At 31.9% G+C, this 27,350-nt stretch overlaps 1 protein-coding gene across 2 annotated transcripts; it reads left to right on the plus strand.

The window, feature by feature from the left end:
• Nucleotides 1-403: 403 nt before the first annotated feature.
• LOC148270943 (free fatty acid receptor 4-like) lies at nt 404-27,325 on the plus strand. 2 transcript variants are annotated; one of them, XM_088242018.1, is made up of 4 exons: nt 404-881; nt 14,881-15,037; nt 23,951-24,876; nt 26,968-27,325. In XM_088242018.1, the coding sequence occupies exons 1-4, from the start codon at nt 685-687 to the stop codon at nt 27,200-27,202; spliced, it is 1,515 nt and encodes a 504-aa protein (XP_088098144.1). In that variant the 5' UTR covers nt 404-684; the 3' UTR covers nt 27,203-27,325. The 2 variants fall into 2 exon arrangements, with proteins under 2 accessions (XP_088098144.1, XP_088098145.1); XM_088242019.1 differs by lacking the exon at nt 26,968-27,325 and adding an exon at nt 25,431-26,165.
• The last annotated feature ends 25 nt before the right edge of the window (nt 27,326-27,350 follow it).

A 27,350-nucleotide genomic window follows, 5' to 3' on the forward strand; every position in this document is an offset into this window, starting at 1 on the left:
TTTGTACGTCAATCGTTATTGCATTGTGCTCAGTCGATTAATAAACATTAAAATCACTATACTGGCAAACCTTATGACAAAATGTGACACATTTAGCATACTCGTACGAATTATGACAGTAGAAATGGATAAAAGAAAATCATTTTTGCTTTCCGCATAGTGTTTTGAATATAACTTGGTCGCATTGTATCGCATATCTAACCACAAACTAACACTATAGCGCAAAAACGGATGCGATTCTTTTGTATCAAGAGACAAATAAATTAATAAAAGTGTGTATGTGTAATCTCTGACGAATCTGACTCAGTATGACAAGAACGCGTATTACAACATTTATTCGGCGAATGATTTTCTACGAAACAAATTGGCCATTCGCACTTGTTATTCGATTCATTGGGCCGAGTGTAGTCACGGAAACCCTTCTCGATCTTGAGCCAAAGACAATCTGTCTACGAAGTTAAGAGTTGTGTTTATGTCGTTATTATGATATTGGTGTTAAATATACAAAAGTGTCATTTGATGTTGTTGGCAACAAGAAAGCGTCAATAGCGCGAAATCTCTTTTGTTAAAGTGATATTCAGACAATGAGTTTTCGGGTTGTTTTGAGAAGAGTTTGATCGTGAAATAATGCGTTGTTTCTTCGTGTTTTGGATATTTATTATTGATATTTGATCCAGGTGTAAGATGACACCTGATTGGAGGTCGTCTTATGGCTGGGGAACGTATGATGAAGACGGCTGGGATGCGAGATATTATTTCTCATATTACACTACACTTGGAAGCAGAAATAATACCCTTGTAGCCTTGGAAGCTACGTTTTTATTACTTGTGCTATTATTTTCTCTAATAGCAAATGTAGCTATCATTGTTATTATACTGAGGTATGCATTTATTTATTTTACATCTATTTTAGTTTTGATTTATTTTATTAAGGAACAATGACAGCCAACTGGACGTACGTACACTTGTACGTACGATATTAAAATAGGTTATGTGATATTTTATTTTTTTCCGTTCACCATATCATCATACCTCGATGGTGCAGACGGCACTGCAAAAGTAAACTCAATGCAACGTACATCGATCATCTTTTACATGGATGTAGGTGGTCAGTCTTATGATTCAGGTGCCAGTCCAGGAACTATAAATATTCGGGAGTAAAAACACATTTTTAATAAATATTTCATTCCAATTATGCTGGGAGTCGAACCCGAGATCTCTTGCATAGTAGGCATACGCGCTGACAATTAAACCACGAGGCGGACTAATTTATAATGCGCGGTCAAATACCGTAAATTACGGTATTTTACCGCGCCTTTTGGTAAAATTACGTAATTTTACATCTATAGGTAGAAGTTAATAAATAGAAAGTAGATAGCTGCTAAACTGCCGATATGTACAGAAAAATAGGTCCCTATTATCCGCAGAAACCGTATTCAGCAAGCGAATTGCCTGATAAATGGGTGGATTCTGACTTGCATTCGTAAGCAGTGCATAAGATATCGCTCTAGTATAATTATTGGGAACATACAAACTGATGTATAAATACATATAAACATTTTCATTTCAATATATATAAATTTATTTCAACAGAGAGGGAAAAAGTTTTTGAGATGGGAATATGGAAGTCTAGGCATTTACAGGGCTTATGACCTGTCATCGGCTGGTTTAAGTGGCCACTTTACACACTGTGTAACATTCACCATTCTGCTCATGTTTGAACATCCACATTTCCTCAACTCTTCCATCTGTTGACTTTTGTGAAGTAAAAGAGCTGAAACCTGATGTGATAAAGGTTTCAAATAAATTTAAATACGAACAACTCCCTAGGGAGGAAATCCAGCCTGTCTGCAAGCATTTGGACATAATCAAACATTGTTAATATATATACTTCAATCTGTTACATACATCAAGGCACCAGAATATTTTTTTTCTAAAGTTTCTTGACTTGTCAACATGCAATAATTATATTTGTAAATTTTTCCTAAATAGAAAGCTTCTTTCTGTACCAACCAGTTGTTAATTACCAATTATAACAGTGTTGAGTAATAACTTGTCATTATATCGTTACTAATTATGAGTGTAAGTAGGTACATGTCTCAAAATTTATTAGCAATATGTACAAATTTAATATCTCGGCATTTTATAAATTTTGTGAGTTTACGATATGCGAATATAATACAAAGTTTGAACATCGTTAGCGGGTGTGACTACCTTGCTGAGGTCAAGTTCGATTCCGGACAAGGTCGACATGAAACAAGTATTTCAAAAGTGTTTTATCACTTCAATAATTATGTGTTGCCATATATTTTATCATAAATACAAGTAACAAGCTAACGTTATTTGAGCGCCGAATGTTTAAATCAAAAAAATTAATTTTAAAATGCCCATTTTCGAGTGGTACATCACAGTACCTTCATCAAACAATTGGTTAAGCTATGTTGCATTTGATGTATTGATGCCTCATGGACCATTAGATTCAGCTATGGGTGTGAAGATCATTATTTTTATTTTGTTACAGTCCATTCAAGTATTTAATAAACCTCACTCATGTATGCGTAACAAAAAGTTTTATGAAAATTATTAATGTAAGTGCCTACACATACAAAAATTGTATGTTTACTTGATTCACCGACAGGCACTGACACGTTAACATACGTTTATTTATAGTATATTCCCGACACATGCGGACTGAAGGTGTATGGTATGTTGTAATGTTTGAAAATGAAGGCAGTTTGAATAATATTCCGATGTCTGAGTCTGTTTTTATTCTCGCATTTGTTTATATTTTATTTCAATTTAATATATTTGTATTTTATTTTATTGTATTATTTTGTATTTTATCTTTAAACTAGGGATTTTGAGATGTCTGACGATTGTCAATTGTATAAAGTAGTGTCCATCAACCCATGTTTGTTTCTAGATTCTTATGGCGTAATGGTCAGTACGATTGCCTTCCATGCCACAGGTCTCGAGTTCAATTTCCGACATAGTAGATACATAATATTCATTTCGAAATGCGTTTTTACATTTATTTGACAATAAATTGTAGTCTGCGTTGTGCATATTATAAGGTAGAACAATATTTTGAGTTTGTCTAAATATTTGTAGACAAAATACTGGATTTCACCATCTAGGGAGTCATTTGGATTAACAAATTACGACATGAATGGAGAAGATTTATGAAAATTAAATAATAATAATAACAATTATGGATAACTTATATAGCGCCATTTTCGTAATATAATACCTCAAGGGCGCTTTACAAAGTGATTATATAAAGATATTAATTTAATTTTAGCTTTTTAATTTAAGAAATATAATGTACTTTATCACCACATGCTAAGAATTTATTCAAATGATTTGGAGAACAAGTGGGTTTTAAGTTTCTCCTGAAACATCACTTCACTCTCACAGTTTCGGACCTCTGCTGAGAGAGCATTCCATGCCGTAGGGTCTGCGACCGCAAATGCGCGTTCGCCAAATTTAGTGCGCTGTTTGCGTAGAGGTATAATAACTTTTACTTTCGGCGTTGATGTAGCTGATCTAAGCGTAAGAGTGATATGACTTAACTTAGAGATTCCGATAAATATGGAGGTCTAGGCATTTACAGGGCTTATGACCTGTTTTAAGTGGCCATTTTACACACTGCGTCATATTTACCTTTTCAATGACAGGTCGTGAGCTCTGTAAAGACCTAGAATTCCATATTCCCTTTTCTAAAATGTTATCCATCCCCGTTGTAATTTGTTAATTATAAGGTAGAAGTTAATAAATAGAAAGTAGATAGCTGCTGAACTGCCGATATGTACAGAAAAATAGGTAAAGGCAGCAAGCAAATTGCCCCATTAATGGGTGAATTCTGACTTGGATTCGTTGCGTCTAGGTGCGTAAAACAGTGCATGAGATCTCAATATAGTATATTATTGGGAACATACTATCTAATCTCTTTTAGTACATTAGGATTATATATATACTTACTTGAAATGTTATTTGGAAAGTTTTATAGTCCCGCGTCTGGCATCTGAAGCGTAAGACTGATCATATTGAGGGGAATGATGATGATGAATGTATCGATGACGTATATATTTTTTATATAATTCTTTGACTCACAGACAATAATATGCAATATTATTCAGATTCGATTTCTAAGAAAACTATTGATGATGCGCTAAAATCCCACACAGCATTGACACCATTTGGTACAGCTTACCTAAAATGACTGTGTTTTTATACAAGAATCACAAAGCTTTATACTACAGGATGATGTCTATCAACACGCTATAGCCACAAAAAACAAGTGGCTGCAATGATTTCAAAGAAAGTAATACTGTGATACATGTTAATAATTGAGCACATTCAAATAGTGATTCATTAAAATTTGAAAAAAAATAGATTAATATTAAATGTCATAGTTATTGTCTAAATGTGTTATACTCGTATGACACAAAAACACGTTTTTCCCTATTTAAAATGTAGCTTTTACCAGCAGCTTTGCTCGCGAGATATAAGGGAAAATTAACTAGGTAATAATTAGTTATTTTCGTTTAGCTACAAAAAAATACCCCGATGGAATGATATATTTTTTTGGGATACAAATTACCCTGCATCGTTTTCCGGTCCTCCAACTATCGCTATTAAAAAAATACGACTCCTTTATTCTATGGCGACGTAGTATAGTTATTATGTTCACAAATCCAAAATCCTTCTGCAAAATAGATAAAGATAGACACAAAAGCAAATGCTGAGAAGTTGCTGGTTGGCCCACTAAAGAACATCCCTCCCGATCCTAACACTGAAAGAGAAAATTGAAGTTTCCCAAATGCAAAAAATCCACTTAAAGAAAAATAAACCTTTTACATAATAAGCAAGGTAAATTATAAATGCAACACTCGTCCAAAAAATTAACATATTTTAAGAATGTCAATTTTAGATATTTAAAGAATCAATTTTAAATCAATTCCTTTTGACAACCCACCTTACCGCCTACTGATTTTTTAAATAATATTGCTCATTTTTGCTTTGTTTCTTATGTTTTAAGTATTTTTTAAATTTCAAGGTGAAAATTAAGTAGCGTATTTTACTTCTCAGCTCTCTGGCTATCCTTATGCACAAAATTAAGTCGATTGGTCGCTGCGTTACGATGTGAAGGAAACACAGACAAAAAAACAAACAGGCTTTTGCAATTAAACTATTAGTATATAATATGTCCTCAAGTTCATACATCAGCGTGCATTCCAACCAATCTTCTATCATGTAAATTTTTCTGTTTTTTGACATATTTAATTCCGTGACCATAAAGTCGATCATTATTTGTTTACTAATTTGTTTGATCAACTCTAATTGTTAAATTATAGGCATAGTAAATAGTCCCTGGACTGGCATATGAAGCGTAATACTGATCACCTTACCTTCATGTACTAAAAAATGAACGAATACACTTTGCTAAGTGCAATTACAGTGACGTATGTACCGATTAGAAATGATGAGCGACACAGGCATAGTCAATACATAATTTACAATGTGTTGAGTTTGTTCAAACTTTTTCCACAAACAACTGGATTTAACCCCCTAGGGCAGTGGTCGGCAAACCGCGGCTCGCGAGCCGCATGCGGCTCTTTAGCTTCTTGTGCGCGGCTCGCTCAGCACATGTTTCACTTTTCTTTCGATTTATTTCGTCTATGGATCCTAAAGAAGAACTTCTAGAACTATTGATATTCGGATTATTGAGGATATAACACATTTAACTCGATAAAATTGTTTCAATTTCACCATATGGAGCTAGACAATTTTTTTTTTTTTGTAGTTGCAAATTATTTGTACCTTGCTTTTGTTATGTGCAAGGTTTTATCGAATATATTTATCTTTAAATTATTTTCCGTTGACTTCAACATTTTTCACCGTAGACTTATAATAATAAAAATAAAGCAGAATCAGAATAAACAAAATAATTCTAGAAATATTACACTAACAAATAATAAAAAATCGTAAAAGTTGGACACAAAGAAACAAAAGAAGCTAGTTACCACCATCGAATAACTTAGCCTGCTTGATCGTCCCTGTAATGAATCGAACAGTCTCTCTTCGTGTATCATTACAGTTCAGGAGCTCCGCTAGGTTATTAGTCGCAGCAATCCGAGTGTTTATTTTGCATTCAAGCTCCTACCTCGGCCTATCAAACATTGGACAGTATATAAAAAGATGTTCCACAGTCTGCTCAGTGATGCCATCACATGGACAGCAACTATCGTCTCGCAGCCCAAAGAAGCTAGACAATAAGATTTCAAAAATAATGTTTCATTCTCAAGTAGGACTGAGTCAGCTAATTTTCACAAGGTTCAAAATCTCGCAACTCGGCGTACCATGTTGGATATGAGCTTTCTATACAAAATTGTTAATAACGTAATTGATAGCCCAGAAATTGTTAGAGGCATTTCATATCGAGTCCCTGTCCGTAGAACTCGTCAATCTGTACTCTTCGACATTCCTAACTCAATGACTAATTATCTAAAAAATAGCACTCTACGAAGAATACAGATTACCTATAATGACAGGTTTAGTGACATCGACATACTACATTGTAAATACCATACTTTTATCAGATCAGTTAAAGACATTTTAAATTTATCTCCTGCTTGACTTTTAACTTTTAATTTGATTTTTAATTTTATCTTTCAATTTTAACTTTTTAATTTTAATTCTTAATTTTAACTTTTGATTTAAATTTTTAACTTAATTTTAATTTAAACTTTTTATTTTAATTTTAACTTTTACTTTTAATTTTAAACATTTGATTTTAACTCTTAATTTATACTTACTTACATCTACTACCTGCATCGAATAATTTATTGTTGGTTGTGATTTTTTACAATTAAATTTAAATGTTCATGGAAGCAGAGAGAGAAGGAGGAAAGTAGAGTAGCTATACAATTTCTTCTCCTTTTTATGAACTTTTTATGCAATATTTATATTTTTACTTTTTTAGAATTGAATTATTTTTCCCCTCTCCTCCTGCATTCATTAGTGTGAAATCTGTAATTGGTCTTACTTTTTTTAATTGTTTTTTTTGTACCTTGTTTTATATAAAGACTGTATGATTTCATCAATAAATAAATAAATAAATAAATGCATGACTAAAGTGAGAAAGGTTTTATTTATATTTTCAAAGTAAAAATTAATAACGAGATACTTGTTTATATTAATCATAACGCGCTTTGTCCAAAGACATTTCCGGAAGAAATTTTCGATGTTCTAGATTTTGTGATCAAGATTTTCAACACGATTAAAGCCAAAGCTCTTTAATATAATAATAAAAATAATAGAGTTTTTGTCCAATAAAATACTGATATTATTACATAGAACATAAATTTTGTCTCGATAAAATATCAAATAATAGTTTGTCATCGGGTGCTCAGACATTAGTTTTAATTAAGATTAAAATAAAAGGAAAAGAGTACAGTCATAATGTTGTACACGCAAAAAATAATGAACATACATTATTTTTTTAAAGATGCTTTAGTATTAAGAATAGGATTAAGAAGATAGACTAAAAAATAATATATATTTATATAAATGAAATAACAAAATAAATAAAAAATTTCAATTTTATATCTAAAAAACCACAATTTAAAATTAAAAGTACCTGTTTAAATAAAAATCTTAAATTTGTTAATTAAATAAGAAAGAATCAAAAGAAAATATTAAAAATAAAAAATGTTTTTAATGAGGGATAAAAATAGAGTAAAAATGGGGTTTCTTAAAATAATGTTTTACATGAATAATAAATCAGTATAGAAACATTATGTCTACTTATATTGGCAATTTAATGAATTTGTACTTGAAATAGAGAGTAAATATGGAGATCTTTTCTGCATAACAAGATGTGTAAGGTTTCAAGAAAAAACTATTTAAAACGAAAGAAATTTGGCTCTCAAAACGAATCTTAACTGTCGTACTTTTGATCTATGGCTGTTTTGACTAATCAGTTTGCCGACCAATGCCCCAGGGAGTTATTAAGATTAACAAAAGACCTGTCATTGGCTAATAATGGTCATAAATCCTGTAAATGCCTAGACTGCCAAATTTCCTTCTCTTAAGTTTTCTCTATATTTGTTGTTATATATTAAATATACTACTATTTGCAAGATTGCTAAAAGGATTGTATTTATTTGTGAATATAAATCAAGTTGTTAAAATATTGTGGTCACTATTAAGTAAAATGTGTAAACATAAATGCGTAAACTCAGATTGCTGTTTTTCTTGTAAAAATTTCATATTTTATATTTTAATACCCTACCTTTCAATTTATATAAATGTGGGCATCCTGTTTTTTAACTTAATAGGTTAATTTATGTAAACTTTATCTTTCTCACAAAATATATATGTACGGCAAATTTTGCCTCCGTTCAAATTAATATAATATTTCTGGCCTTACTTAAAAACCTGATATAACGTTACGCCTAGGCATAGGGTAATGCCTAAGCGTAGCTTTATACTAAGTTTATGAGTAAGGCCTGATAAGTTTTATAAAATATCTACCTAAACGTCAACATTAAGGTAAAATGGAAACTCTCAGCTTAACATTGTTTTATAAAAATGCAACCTAAAGTGATTACGGCGTTAAATTGCACGCTTCCGTTATAGTATTATATAATAGATAGACCTATGATCCCCGGCATTATGAAATATTTTAATTACTTACAATGATAATTACCTGTTTCCAATTTTACTTGATAAAAGGCACGATTAGGGAGATTTGCTATTTTTAAAACACGACATCAAAACTGTGTGAAATTTATTTCGTTTCATTCGATGACATATAATTAAATAGACAGGTAACAAGCGCGTTATGGATGGCATTTCAATTCATAGGTAGTTCCCTTCCTTGCGTCTCTTTTTTACATAAATATTTTACCAGACTTGCATTCTAGGAGAATGCCTATACTACAAAAACTGGGAGAATACCAATTATCAGCAAATAAAAAAGTTTTTATTTAAATGTTTCGAAACAACATGCGTTTTTTATGGATCCTAATCAGATTATTTCCTTTAATTTCTACCCATTAATTTTTTTTTACCGGATGTTAAGGAATGCACTAAAATGTTAACTCAGATTTATTATATTCTTAAAGCCGTATTCCTACCAGTGTACTCCTGTTAGTAAGAAGAGCTTCGGTTTTGTACCGCTAGGCGTAGTTTGACATTAAAAACAAATAATGTTTATTATATTTGAATATTGATTATTTGAATGTTTGTTAATCACTTATAAACCTTCTCACGCTTTTACGACTCAAGCAGGAATTTTGGTTTCGATTCTAATCGTCAAGCTCACGTCACACTCGGCTGGCGACCAAAACACGACGAAATACGCGTTAAGAATCACTGAGTGTTTGGGCATCAGTCAAGTGTTATCATTTTTGAAGGCTCAGGGCGCATCTATGCGTATTAATGGGTCGATGCTTGTAAGTATATCGTGATTTGCTCTCTTTTTTTGAATGGCCGAGGGCAACAAAATATCTACCAAAACTAAAATGCCTTTAATAAGGAAATAACCTTTTCATCAGGTTTTATAAGCATTTTAAAAGTATTATATAACGAAAATATTATTGCAGTGATATTTTCTTATCGGAAAAATATATGTATAAATAAGATTTCATTTAAAAAATCGTGTTGATCGGTTGTTAAGTAAACCTATTAAATTATAATTAGTGAGCAGCCCATTAAAATCTTTTATGACCATTGCTTATGTGTGCGTAACATAAAGTTTTCATAGGAAAGGACCACACTAAATTTATGCTGAAATTAAAAATATGAATCTATCGACCTCAATTTTTTATTTTAAAAAGTAATTTTCAAATATTTCATTTAATTTTTTTAAAAACTTTTATATTACAATATTATATGTGAAGGTATTTTATTTGGGTTAGCAACTCAAAACGTTATTTTATTTTTACTTAACAGTCTTTTCACTACCTTTTTTTTAATTGTTTTTTTTTATATTTTTTATTTATAACTCATGTAACACAAAGTATTTTACAAGTATAATACGTTGAATTACATTCCCAGGAGTTATAAAAACTCCATTCGGGTCATAAATAATATTAACATTTAGAAAATAACACATATTGAGAACAACAAAGAAACAAAGCAAGTTTAGCACCTTTATAACTAAATACAGCACATATGCATTTATATGCATATTAAACATACATATATGCATTTTTAAATGTTGTATTATGTAACCTTTAATTTGTTAATAACATTTCGATTGTGGTTTATTTAACGTGTAATCCCAATTATTTATTGTGTATGCAGACTGCAGACAATTGGTAGAATTTCATCTTAAATTTGGTAATGTATCCAAAATAAAACACGTTTATTGGATTTTCATTATACTTTTTTTTTATATACATGAGCGTATTAAAGAGCGTATGAGCGTATGCGTTTGAAAATGACCTAACAAGATGAAACGCGTCACAATATACGCTCTTGTATATTAAAAAAAAAAGTTGAATTAAAATCAAATAAACATGTTTTATTTTGGATATATGTAATGTTATCCCACGCCAAGCACAAGAGGATGTCATTTTTTTGGTGTGGTGTTTCGTCACTTTTTTTTTTCATTTAAACTTTTCGCCTTATTGAAAAATGTATCTGTTAATAAAAAAAATAAAATAAAAATAAAACTTGTAAGTGCGCATACTTACACATACAAAAATGGTACGTTTTCTTGGTTCCAACTACTTTAGTTTACTGGGTAAGGCCAAGAAACATTAGAAGGCCCTCGAACAGTAGGTATGGTATTGAAAACGTGGTTTGTACCCGTGGTAAAGTGGCAGACCCTGGGTTAATGATATGAGGTTCGCTTTTAACTATGTTATTCCACAACTACGTTATTTGCTAGTTCGTAGCACAAATTTCCTCCATCTTATTGTTATTATTAAAAATAACTTCAAAAAGTAATTTTCGAAATATTTCTCAAGGGCCCTTCCCACAAGATAATTTTGTGTAGTCACTTATTACGACTACTTATCCATAATGTGATCCATACAGTAGGTATGCTTATATATAGCACCCCCAAATAATAGAAATAAATAACATTTTCTTAATGGATTCATCATTAAAACAGTTATTACTATTCGAATAACGTAGAAAATTATTGCTTTTACTGTACTCTTTTTTTTTCTACATTTATTTAATAAAATAAATTAGATAAATAGATTAAATAAAATAATTAAACAACTTTTTGAGACTTTTTTACGGGTGAATAGAATGTGGAAGTTAATAGTAAATGATCTTTAGTTCGTATTTAGCTAGCTTCGTATTTAGTTGTATTTAGTCGTAAATATCAAAACCCGTTTCTGTTCATCCCACCTGACTGAAAATTGTTCGAAATCGGAAAATCGATACTGAAAATCGAAAAAAAAAACAATTTCACAACACTATTACTATTAACCCTACACTGCCCAATGCAGACGATCTGCTACACACCGATAATCAGAATATAAAAGTGATTTTAAACATTTTCATCACTCGGTGACTAGAGTATTATATTATATACTGGCCTTTCAAAAATAAAAAATCACCACCAAAGTAAAATAATTGTTCCATAAAATTTGAAATATAAAGTCAGTTGCAAGTGTTCTGTCTGAAAAAATTGTGATTTCTTTGTATTTTAAGATTTGAAGCTATAGTTTCCTGGATTTAATAAATATTAATGTACCAATACGTAGAACTAGACAAAATAATATATATTATTGTCACTCTTCTCAAACTAACTATCTTTGTCACTCACAAATACCGCGTATACACAGACTAGGAAACAAATGTACCTCATATCGACATTTTTAACTCGAGTCTCTGTGAATTCAAATCATCTCTTTATAAATATTTTTTGATGTTCTATACTAACGATTAACGAATTATTTGCAAAAGCTACTTATGCTAATGATCTGGTGTTAATTCATTATACATTTTTCATATATTTTGTATGCTGACATATATACATTAGAGTTGGCCGATGATGTACGAAGTTTTTTTTTTTTTTACCGAAATGCAAAAAAAATACTCTCCGCGGAACTGATTCCGTTGAGCGCCTGTCTTAAATTGACGAAAACAATGGCACATTAAAACAATGCTACCCATTTATTACAAAACAAAGTGCAACTCGCGCCCTTGGATGATTATAAAATAAGATTTAATGCAGATTATATAATTTAATTAGACTGATTTTCTTACTTAAATACGAAATGACAGTCGGTTTAGGGCAAAAAATTGACTTTTTCGAAAACTTCAAGCTCTGGTCGAGGGCTAAAAGTAGTATCAAATATTTTTTTATATATTTTTTGCATCCCGAGTAATCCAAAAGGCAACTTTTTAGGCCCCTTTCATTTCAAAATTTGGAAAAAAAATATTGGCCCACCCTAATATACATGTATATATAAATATATATTTATATTTCTTGTTATTTTTATTATTCTTTTTGTACCCATATTTTATTATTGTTTTAAAGTTCTTAATTTTTATGTATCTAACTAACTCATTATATTGTCATATTTTATATTGTAAAAAACACATATGCCAGATAATAAATAAATACATTTATGAATAAATATTTTTTTCCCCAACTTTCAGCATGAGATAAAAATATTATTACAGAAAATGACATTTCTTATTTTCTATGTATACTTGTGTTTTTAAAACTTTTATGCCCGACGAAGCATATTGTATACCTACCTAAAGTATAAAAATAAAACGGTTTTTTTTTAAATCATTATTTTTCACAGTCTATACGTAAGTACATTAAAAAAAACATACGCAATTATATATTTTGAGTTATAATAGTAAAAATTAGGCTGTGAAGGGTTAATTGTAAACTGTCAAAAGTGCCTTTGCAAGCCGTCACTGGTATAGTTGAAAAATACCCGAAAATTGCGATGCAAATTATATATATATTTTTAATGTTTATTGTTGAAATATCAGACGCTTAAGAATGTTTTGTTAGTACGTAATGTACTATTTAAACAAGATATGTACTGTAGTAGCTGTCCATCGCAAATCTCTGTCGTAAATAAATGAGGTGTGATAAGAGTCAAGTCAATATTGAATTAAATAAAGTAAACCTTGAATTACATTCAGTAATTTTGTAATTACTTTTATCAAAAAACGTTTTTAGTTAAACCCAGTCCTGAAAAACGTCTCTTGATAAATTGAGACGGGTTGTGATCCCGTGGGTAGTGTCGCGGACTCCGGATCAGGAGGTTCGAGGTTCGGATCCCTTGCACACAACTTGTTTCTAACGTGTATTTTTACGACTTAAAGGAAATGACTCACAAATTAAGATTTTTATGAAAATCATCTTTATGATGGGTCTTTGCGCAAAAGTTTCTTTCAAATAAATACTTTAAACTAAGATTTTTTCAAATTGTATTCTGGGATATCAAAATGATTATGGGAGCATTGACATATTACTGTACATAGACATGCCCTGAGCCCTAAACAATTATGACACTTGACTCATTCCCAAACGCTCACTTATGCCTAACTCGTATTTAGTAATAACTATTTGACCAGGGCTGGTATTCTGATCGGTCTAGCGCGCTCTGTTAACGTGTATTTAGTACGTAAATACGCGTTGAAAATGTGTTCTCTATGAGCGCTACTGCGTTCAGAATACCACCACAGGCGTGACGTTTAAAATCGAAATCAAAATGCCTGCTTGTGTCATGAAAGCATATAAAAATCTTTTGGATAAACATTGCAAAAAGAATTGTGTAACTTTCCATTGGTAAATATTTGTTCACGAGTGATTAACAAAGCTAAAAACAACAATCTCTCAAATGTAAATAGAATTTTATATAAACGTCAAACTACGCCTAGCGGCGCAATTGCCAAGCTCTTCTTAGTTACAGGGATGCACTGATAGGAATATTTTTTTAAAAATATAATAAAGTGAGCTGATATTATTTTTGCATTCCTGAAAATCCAGTGAAAAGGAATAAATTCGAGGAAATTATAAGGAATTTAAGGAAAGAATCTGATTGGGATCCACCAAAAACTAATGTTGGTTGTTAATATTAAAATACAAACTTTTTATTTAAAATTAGCATCCTCTGATTTTTGGTATAGTCCTTAAAATAAAGCTTTATTAGAATGATAGTTGTTAGCAAAAGTGACGACATAACTTTGTAGTAACGTCTAAGAAGTGATTTACATTGACACACGAAAAATTATTCATATCTGGCATATTCATTATTTTTTAAATACAATGCTTGACATATAAATCAACATAATTATATAAAATCAGCTTTAAAACTAAGATGAACCTAATTATTAACGTAATTTTGCAAAAATGTTAGAGATTGACAAATTGATCAATGTATATCGATAAAAAAACAATTTACTTATAAAAAAGTATGAAATATTTTATTTTTAAGTGAATAATTGTTGTAAACACACTATAAAAGGCTTGTTTTATATCAATGTTCAGAAACAGAGTTTCATGTTTGAATGAAAAAACTTATAAAATCGATTTAATCGGTACATGATCAGTGATCAGTAGGTACTTTCCCATCACTAGTCATATTAGTTTGGCAGCTGTCATTTTAATCAAGGTTCCACTTTAAGGATTATAGTATGTGCATGCTCGTTGAATGCAGCCCTGATCTAAATAAACTTACTCGGTAACTATTACTACGTTTTTGTGTCACTACTTTTAAAAATATTTTACTCTATAGGGCACGTCTATATACGCCAATTTACGGGGGTAAATAATATTATAAATTATTTTTGATCGTCAATATTGATTCCTATCCACAGTAATGAGGGACCATCAAATGAATAATCAAACTAATATAGATTATATATTTTTTATTATCACAGGAGAAAGGAAATTCAAACAGTGACTAACTGCTTCATAGTAAATCTGGCGTTTGCTGATCTTGTGTTTGTATCTGGCATACCTGCAATAATCGCAGCCAGAGTATCTTCTCAGTGGAGTTTAGGAGAGTTTACCTGCAAACTTCTTCCATATTCTCAAGTAAGTTGTTTTCATTGTTTAAGTTGTTATTTGTAAGTAAAAACATACATTTTAATTACGTATTTATCTACACTGTTCCAAAAATGTTTTAAGCATGTCAAAATATTTGCAGACAGGCTGGATTTCCTCCTAAGGAAGGGAAAACATTTTTGAGAAGTTGATATGGAAGTTTATGCATTAACAGGGCTTATGACCTGTCATTGGCTGGTTCAAATTTAGATCTGAATAACTCACCAGAGAGAAAACCCAGCCTATCTGCAAATATTTGGGCATACTCAAAACATTATTGAATCAACTAACTGGTAAAAGAAGAAGTATCCAAATTCAAAAGTAGTTTTAAGGCGTTGCCTAGTAGGTGCATTGTTTCAGCCGAATGAATCTCACCCACATCTGCACAAAAGTCGACAGATGGAAGAGTTGATGAAATATGGATGTTTAGATGTTTAAATGCCTTTGTAGGCAGAATGGTGAATGTTACAAAGTGTGTTCAGTGGCCATTTAAACCAGCCAATGACAGGTCATAAGCCCTGTAAATGGGATAGACTTCCATATTCTCTTCTCAAAAATGTTGCAAGTATCGTCACGTCATATCACATCGTCTTTGACGAGCAAAACAAGTAGTATAGTAAAAAGCGCGGACTTTTTACATCGGTCTACTGTAAGTTATATTCAGTATGTCGCTCCCTTCCGCATACGCGTCACCTTTGTTTATCGTTTCCAATTGGCCGCAGGTTGAGGGAACATATTTTGAACGCTCATGTTTACTCTAGTTATTTACCTCAATGTTAATCGGCGGGAATGTGTTATGGTTTTGGTTTTACCAGTAAAAAAGACAGTTACCTCTCGGTTTGCAAAAAGTTTTTTTTCTAAAATCATTTTCATGGGAACACCCATGGTGTGAAATGGGCCTATCAGTGCGTTTAGTAAAAAATAATTTAACAAATCTAAATGTCTCATCGCCACAGAGCATAAAAAGAACATGGAATGTTGATAACTTTCTTAAGAAAGGCTTATCTAGTAACCTCTTTGAATATATGGTTTCAAGCAGCAAATTCCTCCCGTAAAACCATTTTGATTGAAAATCGTCAAATTTGAAGAAAAGTAAAAAAAATATTACCATTTTAAGCACGCGTCAAAGTTTAATATATATATTATTTCCAGGTATGCTTCAAACAGGTGTCAATAATTTACCTTTGAAATTTAGAACACAAAACATGTGATTAATGGCGCCACTGTCTGCTTTGGTATTTAGTCCACAGATTGAATTAAAATGTGTATCTTTAGAAAAGTGAAAATTTCTATAGAAAAGTGAACACTTTTCAACGAAAACTGTTGGCGCGTTCAGTTTCTGCGTGTACGCATTTTCAGTAAGAACGTTTTGTTTTTAACTAGAGTTTGCACCGCCTAACTTGCATGAAATTATTTTTTGGTTAAAGTTAACCGGGGACTTGACAAATGGCCGCTATGAATACTAAACGCACAAAACGTTCGTTCATTTCAATTCATAATGGCTACTTGCATATATTATTCCGTTTGACACAGGAATGACAATATTTAGGCCGAAATCATTTGAGCTTTTGGCGTTTCGTCTCGAGGAGTTAGCACAAAGGTCACAGTGTTCGTTCGTATGTAGTGGAAACAGGGATGGTATTCCAAACGCTTTCGCGGGCGTATTATCTCGTGTATTTACATAAAAAACACGAGAAAAACTGTTTTCTCGTGCCGTGAGAGTTGTTCAGAATAGCACCCTAGTAGCTCAATCACAAATAACTATCGACATGCTTAAAAACATGTTGAGCATTTGAGTGATCATGATGAATAATAATGAACATGCTTAAGATATCGCAGTCATAAGTCAACGCGTGTTTAACCTTTTCTTCGCTAAGAATCCTAAAATTACGCATGATCCGAACGGGGGGACCAAACGAACCCAGCGGCCTACTCGTATATAGCGTCACGAGAATAAAAATTTGCAAGCGTTTATGACCCTGCAATAATTTATTCATGTTTTCACGTACACATATTTTACTCATTCGTGTATTTTTTTTTTTTTTTGTTAGTTTGCCGAATGCTAATGTACGTAAAGTGAAATCGACCCTTGTATTATTTACGCCTTTTTTTTCTAATATTGAACGATTTAAAAATGAAAACACAAGAACAGGAAACTGTTTCTTTCTGTTATTTTCACGATTACAAAAAATAGAGAGCAAATTGCTTTAATAATACTCAACTTATCGAATTAAAATCGCTCTATGGGGGATTCGGATCCCCCCCTTCGGTCCGGCTAGGTTCAACGCTCGTATTGGTTTGTTTTCCTCGTACATAAATACAGTTCATTGGCGAAAAATCGGCGTTTACATTAAAAAATAATACAAAATATCTAATGCAAAAAAAGTATGGTGACTGCTTTTCTTGACATTTGGCTCGCCAACCGCCGGCTAAATGCAATGAATAGCATTATAAATACTAAATTAAAATAGCGGTTTTGGATTATTTTTCATATTTACACCGGTGAAATTCAAATATGTGATTGGGCAGCAGGATTATACGTCGCGAAACGTAAATATTTTGACATTTAATGGATGTTCCGTTGTGATCGCGAATACGATAAACAACCATGGTGAGAAATTGTTATCACGCCGCTTATTAGCACGTCGATAGTTTTTTTGTGATTGAGCTACTGATAGTGACTGAATAATCTGTGTTACGATTTTTAAAAGCATTTTTGTACCATGGTATATTTAAACATTTTTGGTTTGGTTTTAGTTTGGTTTTTAGTTTAACAACAAACGTGTAATCGACGGTTTCGGCTTGCGCTTGCAATTATCAACGCAAGTACCTACGGCCCGCTGTATTGCTGTAATATGTAGCTCAGTTCGTAGTCAATAATCATATAATGGTTTTTCTCCGTATGGGCGACTTTATTAGGTTATTACTCAAGTTGTAAATCAATACGGGTTACACATATGTATAATACAGTCTTGATAAAGCAAATCGGGTTGTGGTCCTGTGGCTAGTGTCTCGGACTCACGGACCAAAGGTCCGTGGCTCGAATCCTACTCTACCCCAACTTGATTCCCATTTTCTAATAGTGAGTTATTTACAACTCGTTGAAAATGGCCCTCAAAATTAAATATTTGGGTAAATCATAAGAACGCAAATATTTCTTTTAAAAATAAAAAAAATGCAATGATTATTCTTACAATTGTTTTGCACCTAAAGTTTAAGCGTTTCTTTATATTATGTCATATTTATTATGAATATCGTAATGTTGCAAGAAATAAAATTCCCAATTATAATTTATTTAGGTTTCTACCATGAATATTCTTGATTTATTAAAATACTTTAACGATAAGATTATTGAGTGATCGGAATCACGGATCGGTATAGTTTCTAGAACGTACTGAATTCATTATTCAAGCAATGTTTTTCAAAAGTAGGCGACGTTCCACAATGTATACTTATAAGTCGATATTGTCAGGAGTAATACAGTTCTGCGTGTGAAATAAAACCAGAATCTTGAACAAGTGTTAAAAAGTCAGTGGCTTTTTTCGTTTTGCTTATATTTACTGCAAAAGGTAGAGGGGACGTATCAAATATGGCATACGCCCCTAATATGAGATGACGGTGTTTGGCAAAAAAAACCAAGAATACCCTCTATAACCCAGCGTACCCACTTCCCCACCGACCAGCCGATACATGTAAGTACACGTCCGGATGCCAGACGCACCACAAGCGTCAGACGCAGTGTTACATTTTTATGCCTTACGGGCGCAGCGGCTTTATATAACGAGCGTCTTCAGAATGCGGCGTCGGACCCGGCTTGGACGCGTGCTGCCCATACCTCAGCGAGATGCCTGATCTTAAAACCTGCGGGCTCACGCCGTTCTGGAAGGCCATCAATGACGATCTTTCGACTTTATTCGGCGTGACTGACGATGGATTGACGCGGGAGGAGGCGAGAGTGCTGGCTGGTGATAGGCAACTGATGATGCCCACATGCTTCACTTAGAAGCGGATGAGAAAAGAGAAGACATAATTATGTCCTCTGCACCGTCGGGTGCGGACAGGGGTGTAAAGATTTTCATGAAAGAATACGTACCTCAAAGGTAGCGCCGATTTAATCTTTGAAAAAAAAAGTCGTATCATCGGAAACCGCCTACGGGTTTTTGTATCAATTTGTCATAAAAATTGTGTTTCAAACCACATCATACCCACTATCTACTTGCAGTGTGACTCAATTACCATACAAGAAAAAATAATTTATTATAATTTAGATTTTGTACATTTTTGCATTATTTTGCGACATTTAACCTCGAATGCGGCTGTGAATTATAACCGCAAAAATGATAATAATAATTTTGTGGTTAGTTGATCTAGATCTTCTAAGAAACGCGTAATTATCATGCAAATATTAGGTAAGCACTTAGACCTTTAATCTTTACATCACAATTTTAATAAACTTAAGTAAGGTATTATTTGGTCGGCCAACGGCAACGGTTAACTCAAACATGAATTTCCTACTCTTCATTATTTACTTAAAACTTAGTAGAGATACTATTTAACCTGTAATATTCGGAATAATGAGAAAAACACCTAACGCAAACAATCTATCTTTAGATCCTAACAAATTTAAATGTTTGACTAATTACAGTAATTTTGACTAAGCTGTAGTATTCAAAATACATTAGAACTCCGTTTATCCGAACTCCGGTCATCCGGATTGCCAAATATCTTTAAATAAAAAATAAAGAAAAAGTTTTAAATTTATGTAGAATGAGAAAGTTCAGTGGCTTAAAAAATATATATTTGTTAATAGACTATGAACTAAGCCAAAAAAAAAAAATATCTTTCGTATTATCAGCGCTGTGATTTTTTCAAAGTTTTGTATTTCTTAAATTAATTCGCGTGTGATTCGTCTGTTGACTTACTGTAAACTAGAGACCTATCACAACTCTCTTAACATTAGTTGATTTGATAGAAATAGTGACGTTATGCAAAGTAGTTCGTTTTTATTAAAGTAATTTTTATTACCTTCTTCACACATTTTCAAAAAACTTCGCCGTACTATTTAATGCTTTAATTTCTACCGCGCGTAAGAAAACATTGTTTATATCTTCCCCGATGCGCAATTAACTTTGCTGGACATTTTTAAGTTAGTTTTCAATGTGATTCCAATTAGCTGTATCATTTCAAAAACAATAAAATCCGGCACTTGATAATCCGGACAATGAGAAAGTTTAGTGGCTTCTTAAATATTTTTTATTTGTCATTGGACTATCAAACTGAGCCAAATAAAAAAAAAAAACATGTATGAATCGTATTAGCGCCATGATTTTTTTTAAAGTTTTGTTTTTCTGAAATTACTTCGCGCGTAACGTTTCAAGTTCTCTTCCGCTTCTTCTCGTTCAGTTCTGCCGATTGGTCCGTTGACGGTAAGTCAACCGGAATACTTCCACAACTCTTATATCAAGCTGCAAGACTTTTTGTGATGTTAGCTATCATATTATTTTTATCATATTATGTAAATGTTATTAACTTTCAAATATCTAAATTTAGTAAATGGGTCAAAAATTTCAACCGTCCATGTGCTCAGTAGCTGCAAGACTTGTTGTAATCTAACTTCTATTTTTAAAAGTTTGGTTTTTTAAAATATCACTTAAACTCTAAACTTCATTGTCAAATAAAATGTGTAAAATAAAAATGTGAATGCGCTCTGTAGCTGCAAGACGTGGTGGGATATTTATTTATTGTACAGCGCCCTTGAGGTGATTTTCACAAAAATGACGCTATATAAATTTTCCAAATATTATTATTATAGTTATCATTGATTGATTCATGTGAACTAGTGATGTCGTTCAAAGTAGTGCGTTATTATTTTTTTTAAAGCGTACCTTTTTAAGAAGCTTTGCCATCTATAAAATTATTATTCTAAAAACAATTGATTGCGTCATGAACGGGCCCGTTTCACACGCATCGCGCCAATGTCCGATAAAATTAGGATGGGTGGATGTATTATTATTTTTTTTGGTTTTATTTATTTAGTTTTTACCAGCAGGTGAAAGTTTCACTAAAAGAAATCGAGTGAAGATAATTCGTCCTCATGATAGAAATTTGAGCTCTATTCTGTAAGTAAATCGGATTTATTTTCGTATGTAAAAATTCGACGTCTAAAGCTTGGGGTGAAATTATCCGACGCTTAAATCATTCGGTATAACACCGTCTCTTTCAGCTCACAACTTTAATGAAATTAATTTAAATGTCAAAAGTCATGACATTGAAATGTCAAAACATGTTAAAAAAATTACAAAACTTTAATGTTTTTTTGCTCTAATTTGTAACTAAACACCGTTTAAATTTCACATTGTAAAATTTCAACCTTTCAATACAATAACATTAAATAATAAATTTCTATTTAATGAATTACGAAAAGTAATATGTGTCAATTTTGAGATTATAAACATTTAGACCAGGGTACATATTCTAATGGGAAGTTAAAATTTATCTTCAATTTCATCTACAAAGTAAAATTAAGTTTTCTGTATGAAAAATAGAATATGCTTACAATATTTTTTTCTAAACATGTTCAATTACCGGTTACCGGCGAAGATACGTTCAATATACACACTTTTGAACATAAATATCGATATTAGTTTATACCGTCTCAGTATATAACGATGAAGATAGGCGTTCAAAATCGCGACCCAGGGCCTCAATTATGAACGCTATCTTTATCAATACACATCGAGACGGTATACTAAACTTCTGTACCAACTGTATCTTCCTCGGTATGTTCTACCTTCTTGTCATCTTGACACTATATGATCGAAACGAACCAATGAATGACTGCAAAAATTAGTCCGGGTTCCTTACTTCATTAACATTTAAAATAGTTCACATTTATATTTTTAATAGGCTTCTGTGATAGAAAGTGCCCACTTCAAAGCGATTATAAACTATAATAAACCCAATTCAAGCGAAAAATGCTCGCTTGAACATGAAGACTTTTTGACACTTGCCAAGACGATATGCTTAAAGATCGTCTGTATTTATTTTCCGAGCGATTACAAAGCTGACTCCTTTAACGTATCGATACGTACACTCCGGAAGATAGTAAAACAGACGGAAAAATAAAATAACTAATTATTTTTTATAGTCGCAACTTTCATACGCCTAGATACTCTTTTATGTTAATAGGGCAGAATCTAGCGACATTATTTTTTGCATCTAGTCACTCGTTTCGGAAACTAACTTTATTTTAATATATTTTACTTTAAAATCTACTAAAACTACATTTTACTTTAAAATTTCTGGAAAAAAGCAGGTTTTATAAATTGTTTAAATTTGAGATAAATACAATCTATTTCACAGAAGAAAAATTTCACAGATGACGCATCGCGGGTTTGTTCCAGCGCTTTACCACGTTGGACCCAGGTATAAGCGTGGATTAAGTAACAATGGTCACTATCACAGCTCTATACCGAGTATAACTTGATACGAGGCCTAAGAACTTTTATTATACCATCCTTATTCTACCACTATGCCTGGGCATAATTTAATAACTGGTCTATAGGTAAGGCCCTACATGTCATTTATCAATATTATTAATATGGATAGTGTATATAGCGCCATTTTTGTAATGTAATGCCTTTGAAACAAATTCATTAAGGCCCGTAAGGGCTAATTATCTGAGGCCCGATGGGCCGAATTAACTACCATGTCAGCGATAGCTGAATGTTATTATTTTAAATAATAGATTCCTCACGGTTCAATATTAATCGCTTGCCAATTTCCCGTCGAGCTGAAGTTCCTCATTGAAGTCTTACTGTATTTATTTTTATTTAAAACGTTTTTTTATCTAATTAAAACAATATTTTAACGTAGGTGGGGTATTAGGATACATGAATGCATTTTCATACTTTAAACCATCACACCCTAGGCAGATAATATAGAACCCCACATCACTCTGTCTTTCCATGCAGAACTCGCTTCCTCTACATTCATACACCTTCTCACGCACTTGCGCCGATTATTCCGATTTTTTACATGTCTTTCTTGATCTTCCTCGTTTTCTGCATCCATCAACATTCGCATCGTAAACCCTTTTAGCCGTTCTTTCGCCGTCCATTCGCTCTACATGTCCAAACCAACGCAGAATTCCATTCTTGAATTTGTAGTAATGTTTAGGTATCTCTGCTTTACATAATGCACGGATCTCGAAATTTGTGCACCTATCGTACATGGTTTTATCACACATTGGCCTGAGAGATCGCATTTCGACGGCATTCAGACTACTTTCATCCTTGTTTTTTTAATGCCATTTTTGACATTTAAAAAATCCATAATACAATTTTGTATATTTTACGAATTTATACGACAATAATATTTCATTCCAAAAATAGAATTATTACCTACACTCAAATATCAAAAGAGACAATATTTAAAAAAATAAAATAACGCATTTTATTTAACGCAACGTTATTCGTAATTATCGGTTAGTACTGACATCTATCGGAATGTATTGAAACAATGTTGCATTGGTAAAATATAGATGTCAGTACCGTACATTACCTACTTCATGTAATAATTTCATAACATTATTTTATTCAAGCTGCTACAGCAGCTTGAATAAAATATTAATACAATATTATATCCCTTTTAATAATTATTATTTAACGTAAACACTCCTTTAAATCGGTCTCGCCCTTCTGATTCATTTAGAATTTACAAACGGCTAGATATTTGTTTCATGTGAAGTCTCTTTTTGCATTATGAACACTAAATATTTTTTAATAATTTTCTTCCAATTTTGTATCCAAAAGTTTAAAACATTTATTTATTTCTTATTTCTTGATAAAAAATCAGTATCACGTCATTTTAATATAACTTTAATCAATGCTTTTTGTTTTTCAGTTTGTCTGCGGTTCTGTTTTGCTATGGACCCTGACAGGAATAAGTGTTGATCGAGTGTTGTGCTTAACAGTTTCATCATTTTCATCCGGACTTACAAGATGTACTGTCATCATATCCAGCATATTGACTTGGTTCTTTGCACTTGTTCTTCACGTTCCTGTTGCAATATTCTTCAGAGAACAAACAATTCAACAAAATACTTCTGTCAATGTAACAAACGTACCCCAAACTATATCTACTAATATTACAATATGCACATTAGTATTCCCTCCTGCAAAAATTAATTGCGCTTTAATCTTCACAATTCCTACAATAGTTATCAGTTGCCTTGTACCCATAGCGATACTCATTATAAATTATCGCAAAATATTTACTAAGCTCGGAGAAATCCAAAGGAGACTCGAGGAGAAAGCTGGTTGCACGGATGATTTATCAGGAAGTCGGTTAAGGCAAAGCGTTCAAAGTTTAGCAAATAATCTTTTACCCGGCTTGTTATCTCAGAGATCTGTGGTTGAAGCAAATCGGCCATCTTTAATGAGATTACAGTCCGTCGGAGGAGTCCAAAGATTAACAAAGCATAGAAAAGCCATTAAGTTGTTATATTTGAATGTGCTCGCAGTTCTGCTAATGTGGTTGCCAATGCCTATCGTAATGATACTTATTTATGTTGATGGACATAGATGGGATGAAAACTTTTTCTTAAGCGTTTCCGATTTTATAGCTTGCGTAAGTTTAACTTTGTTAAATACAGTTGTCAACCCAATTCTATATGGATTTTTGACGGAAAATTTCAAGAAAAATTTCCCAATCTCAGAATGGTTGGAGAAGAAAATTTGGCAAAGAGTCACTGTTGAAATTGATAATCAAAATGGGAATAGCAGTGTTAAAAGTGCATCGCGGACTCCACAATCAACCCCTCAATTGATGTGAGTAAATACTATAGTGTTATTTTTTTGTGTATATTTATTTTTTACCAAACTATTATGTGTGTTCTCCAAAATGAAGTTTGCTCAATCTTGTTTTCTAGGATTATTATTTTTATATCGAAAAAAAAAAATATATTAAAAATATGTGCCCTAATATTTAAATTTACCCATTTCCCGGGAATACAGAAAATCTTGAAAATTTTCTTCGTTGGACGATTTTACAAATTTTCGAATATCAAGACATTCAGTTTAGCTGTTTTCTAACCCAATAAAAGTGGTGAGTTACAGTACAGAAAACCCAGGCTTGAGAAAGATCATATTTTGATTTTTGTGTTATCACTGAGAATTGAATCCGGAACCTCCCTCCTTGGATATAATTATTATCTACAAATATTTGACACTGGTGGAAAATAAGCATCATTTTACTATCTATTCAAACTGTGACCGCATGATGATACGACTGATTATATTTTTTTTAATTGCATACTGATGGAAATTGTATTATGGTGTATATTGATTTAATGAATCTAATGTTGTTTTGTTTATTATTTTAGATTGTTACATATTTTGTAATAAGGCTGTGATTTACATTTAACTTTTTGTAGCCTAATAAAATGGTGTAAACACATGACTTGATGCATATATTCTGCCCTCATAAGCAAAAAGGTAGCTTTTGACAAAAATCACAAAATGAGTTAAATGTGAGGTAATGTTCTACAAGGAATATCGAACCATAAAGCAAAAAGCAATGAAAAAATTATTTCAGTATGAAAAATGACAAGTTGTTTAAGCAAATACACAGGATCTAGGGATTATTAAGCAAAAACAGTGTATATATGACACTAATTGGTTTTATGTTTAGAAATAATTGATATAACGTGCTTTTACCTATGTTTATTTACAGTTTTTAAAAATTTGAATAAAGTTGATAAATACTCAAAAGTGTCATATCTCGAAATATGATTTTAGCAAATACCTGCCTTTTTGCTTTTGCCCTTATGGGTAGTATCATAGATATAATATAATGCTGTCAGTGCAAGTATAATATTAGGAAACCCTATGGCATTTACTGTTTGCAAGTGAATCCTTTCAATTAATCAAGAGTTTAAGTATTTATTTCAAAGAGTAAAAAACTAAATATTTGGATAGCATACCAAAGTTTTCTCTCCATTCTTGATCATAATATTAAAAAAATGTATTTAGACTTTTTTCTAATAAGCATTTAATTATATACATTGCACTGGAATAAAAAACCAATGTAAAATCGATTTGTCATATTATTATATTCATGATGTTAACGCAAGATAGTTACCTTTTTGACCTGGTGGAAAATGAATACAGAATATTTAAATAAATTATTTTGGATGTTATGAATCAATCCATTAATCTTTAGTTTATATTACTCACATCTTAGCTACTTCATTAACAATGTTACTGCCCGCTGAAAAAAAGCAGCCAATCCTTATTTTATGATTATTGTCACTTGACCTGACAGGTTTGATAACAGGCGTACAAATACTTATCGTCATTACGCCTTGGAAATCGGCTATGTGTTTTACACAAAACTATTCAGGAGAAACAAAAAACATGACAGATGTCAATAGAAATATCAACGATGCGCAATGACGATAGGTATATTTATTATTGAGTCAAAAATATACCTATCTTCATTGCGCATCGTTGATATTTCTATTGACATCTGCCATGTTTTTTGTTTCTCCTGAATAGTTTTGTGTAAAACACATAGCCAATTTGTACAAATTGTATAACATAGTTAAAAAGCAATAAAATATAAGATGCATATTTAGTTTATAAATCTTACACACATATTATTACATACACATAGGCAAATGTGCAAATCATACATAATGATGTATGATGTATTTGATTATTAGATCTATGAAATATTACATGTGGTTATTATTGCTTGCAGTCAAGTAAACAGGACCAAAATTAAATAACATGACACTTGCTTTGATCACCGTTTGCTGACAAATGATAATTTTGTATGTGTAACTGTTGTAATTACTAAAAATCAAGAAATCAAAATCATTTGTTCTTTTATTAAATTGAATCTCATTTTGTTGACAGGTATGTGTACCTGCCTCAGCAGGCAAGTCTGTGTCAAGGCAGGAATTTATTTATGGTAAAAAAAAAATTGAACCAGTATCCTTTCATGTGTGTATTCATCAACACACTATATTCATGTCTTCCGCTACCATTTAGTCTGGTAGACTGGAAAACGTACTTTCTTATACCATGGTTATTATTTTCCCTCACAGAGTTTTTGTGGCAGGTAGTTAAATACCTAAGGGCCTATGGCTGAGTTGACCGTAAACTGTTAAGAATTTAGGAGTTTTAAAAAACTTCCGATTCGATGATCTTGTTGTTCCTAAATATATAAATATATATTTTTTATATATATTTGCTTCTCAAATAAGGTAACATTTAAGAAAACCTTTCTCACAGTCAGT

Source organism: Micrasema longulum, unplaced genomic scaffold (assembly GCF_059751315.1).
Source record: "Micrasema longulum isolate JH-2025_06_02 unplaced genomic scaffold, ASM5975131v1 h1tg003238l, whole genome shotgun sequence".
In the NCBI taxonomy this organism is placed as follows: Eukaryota; Metazoa; Arthropoda; class Insecta; order Trichoptera; family Brachycentridae; genus Micrasema; species Micrasema longulum.

Bases quoted from the DNA above. Each gene is read 5' to 3' on its own strand.
- LOC148270943 (XM_088242018.1), top strand. From the start codon at position 685: ATGACACCTGATTGGAGGTCGTCTTATGGCTGGGGAACGTATGATGAA. The intron at 882-14,880 runs GTATGCATTTAT...TTATTATCACAG, and splicing joins ATCATTGTTATTATACTGAG to GAGAAAGGAAATTCAAACAG. The intron at 24,877-26,967 runs GTGAGTAAATAC...TTTTGTTGACAG, and splicing joins CAATCAACCCCTCAATTGAT to GTATGTGTACCTGCCTCAGC.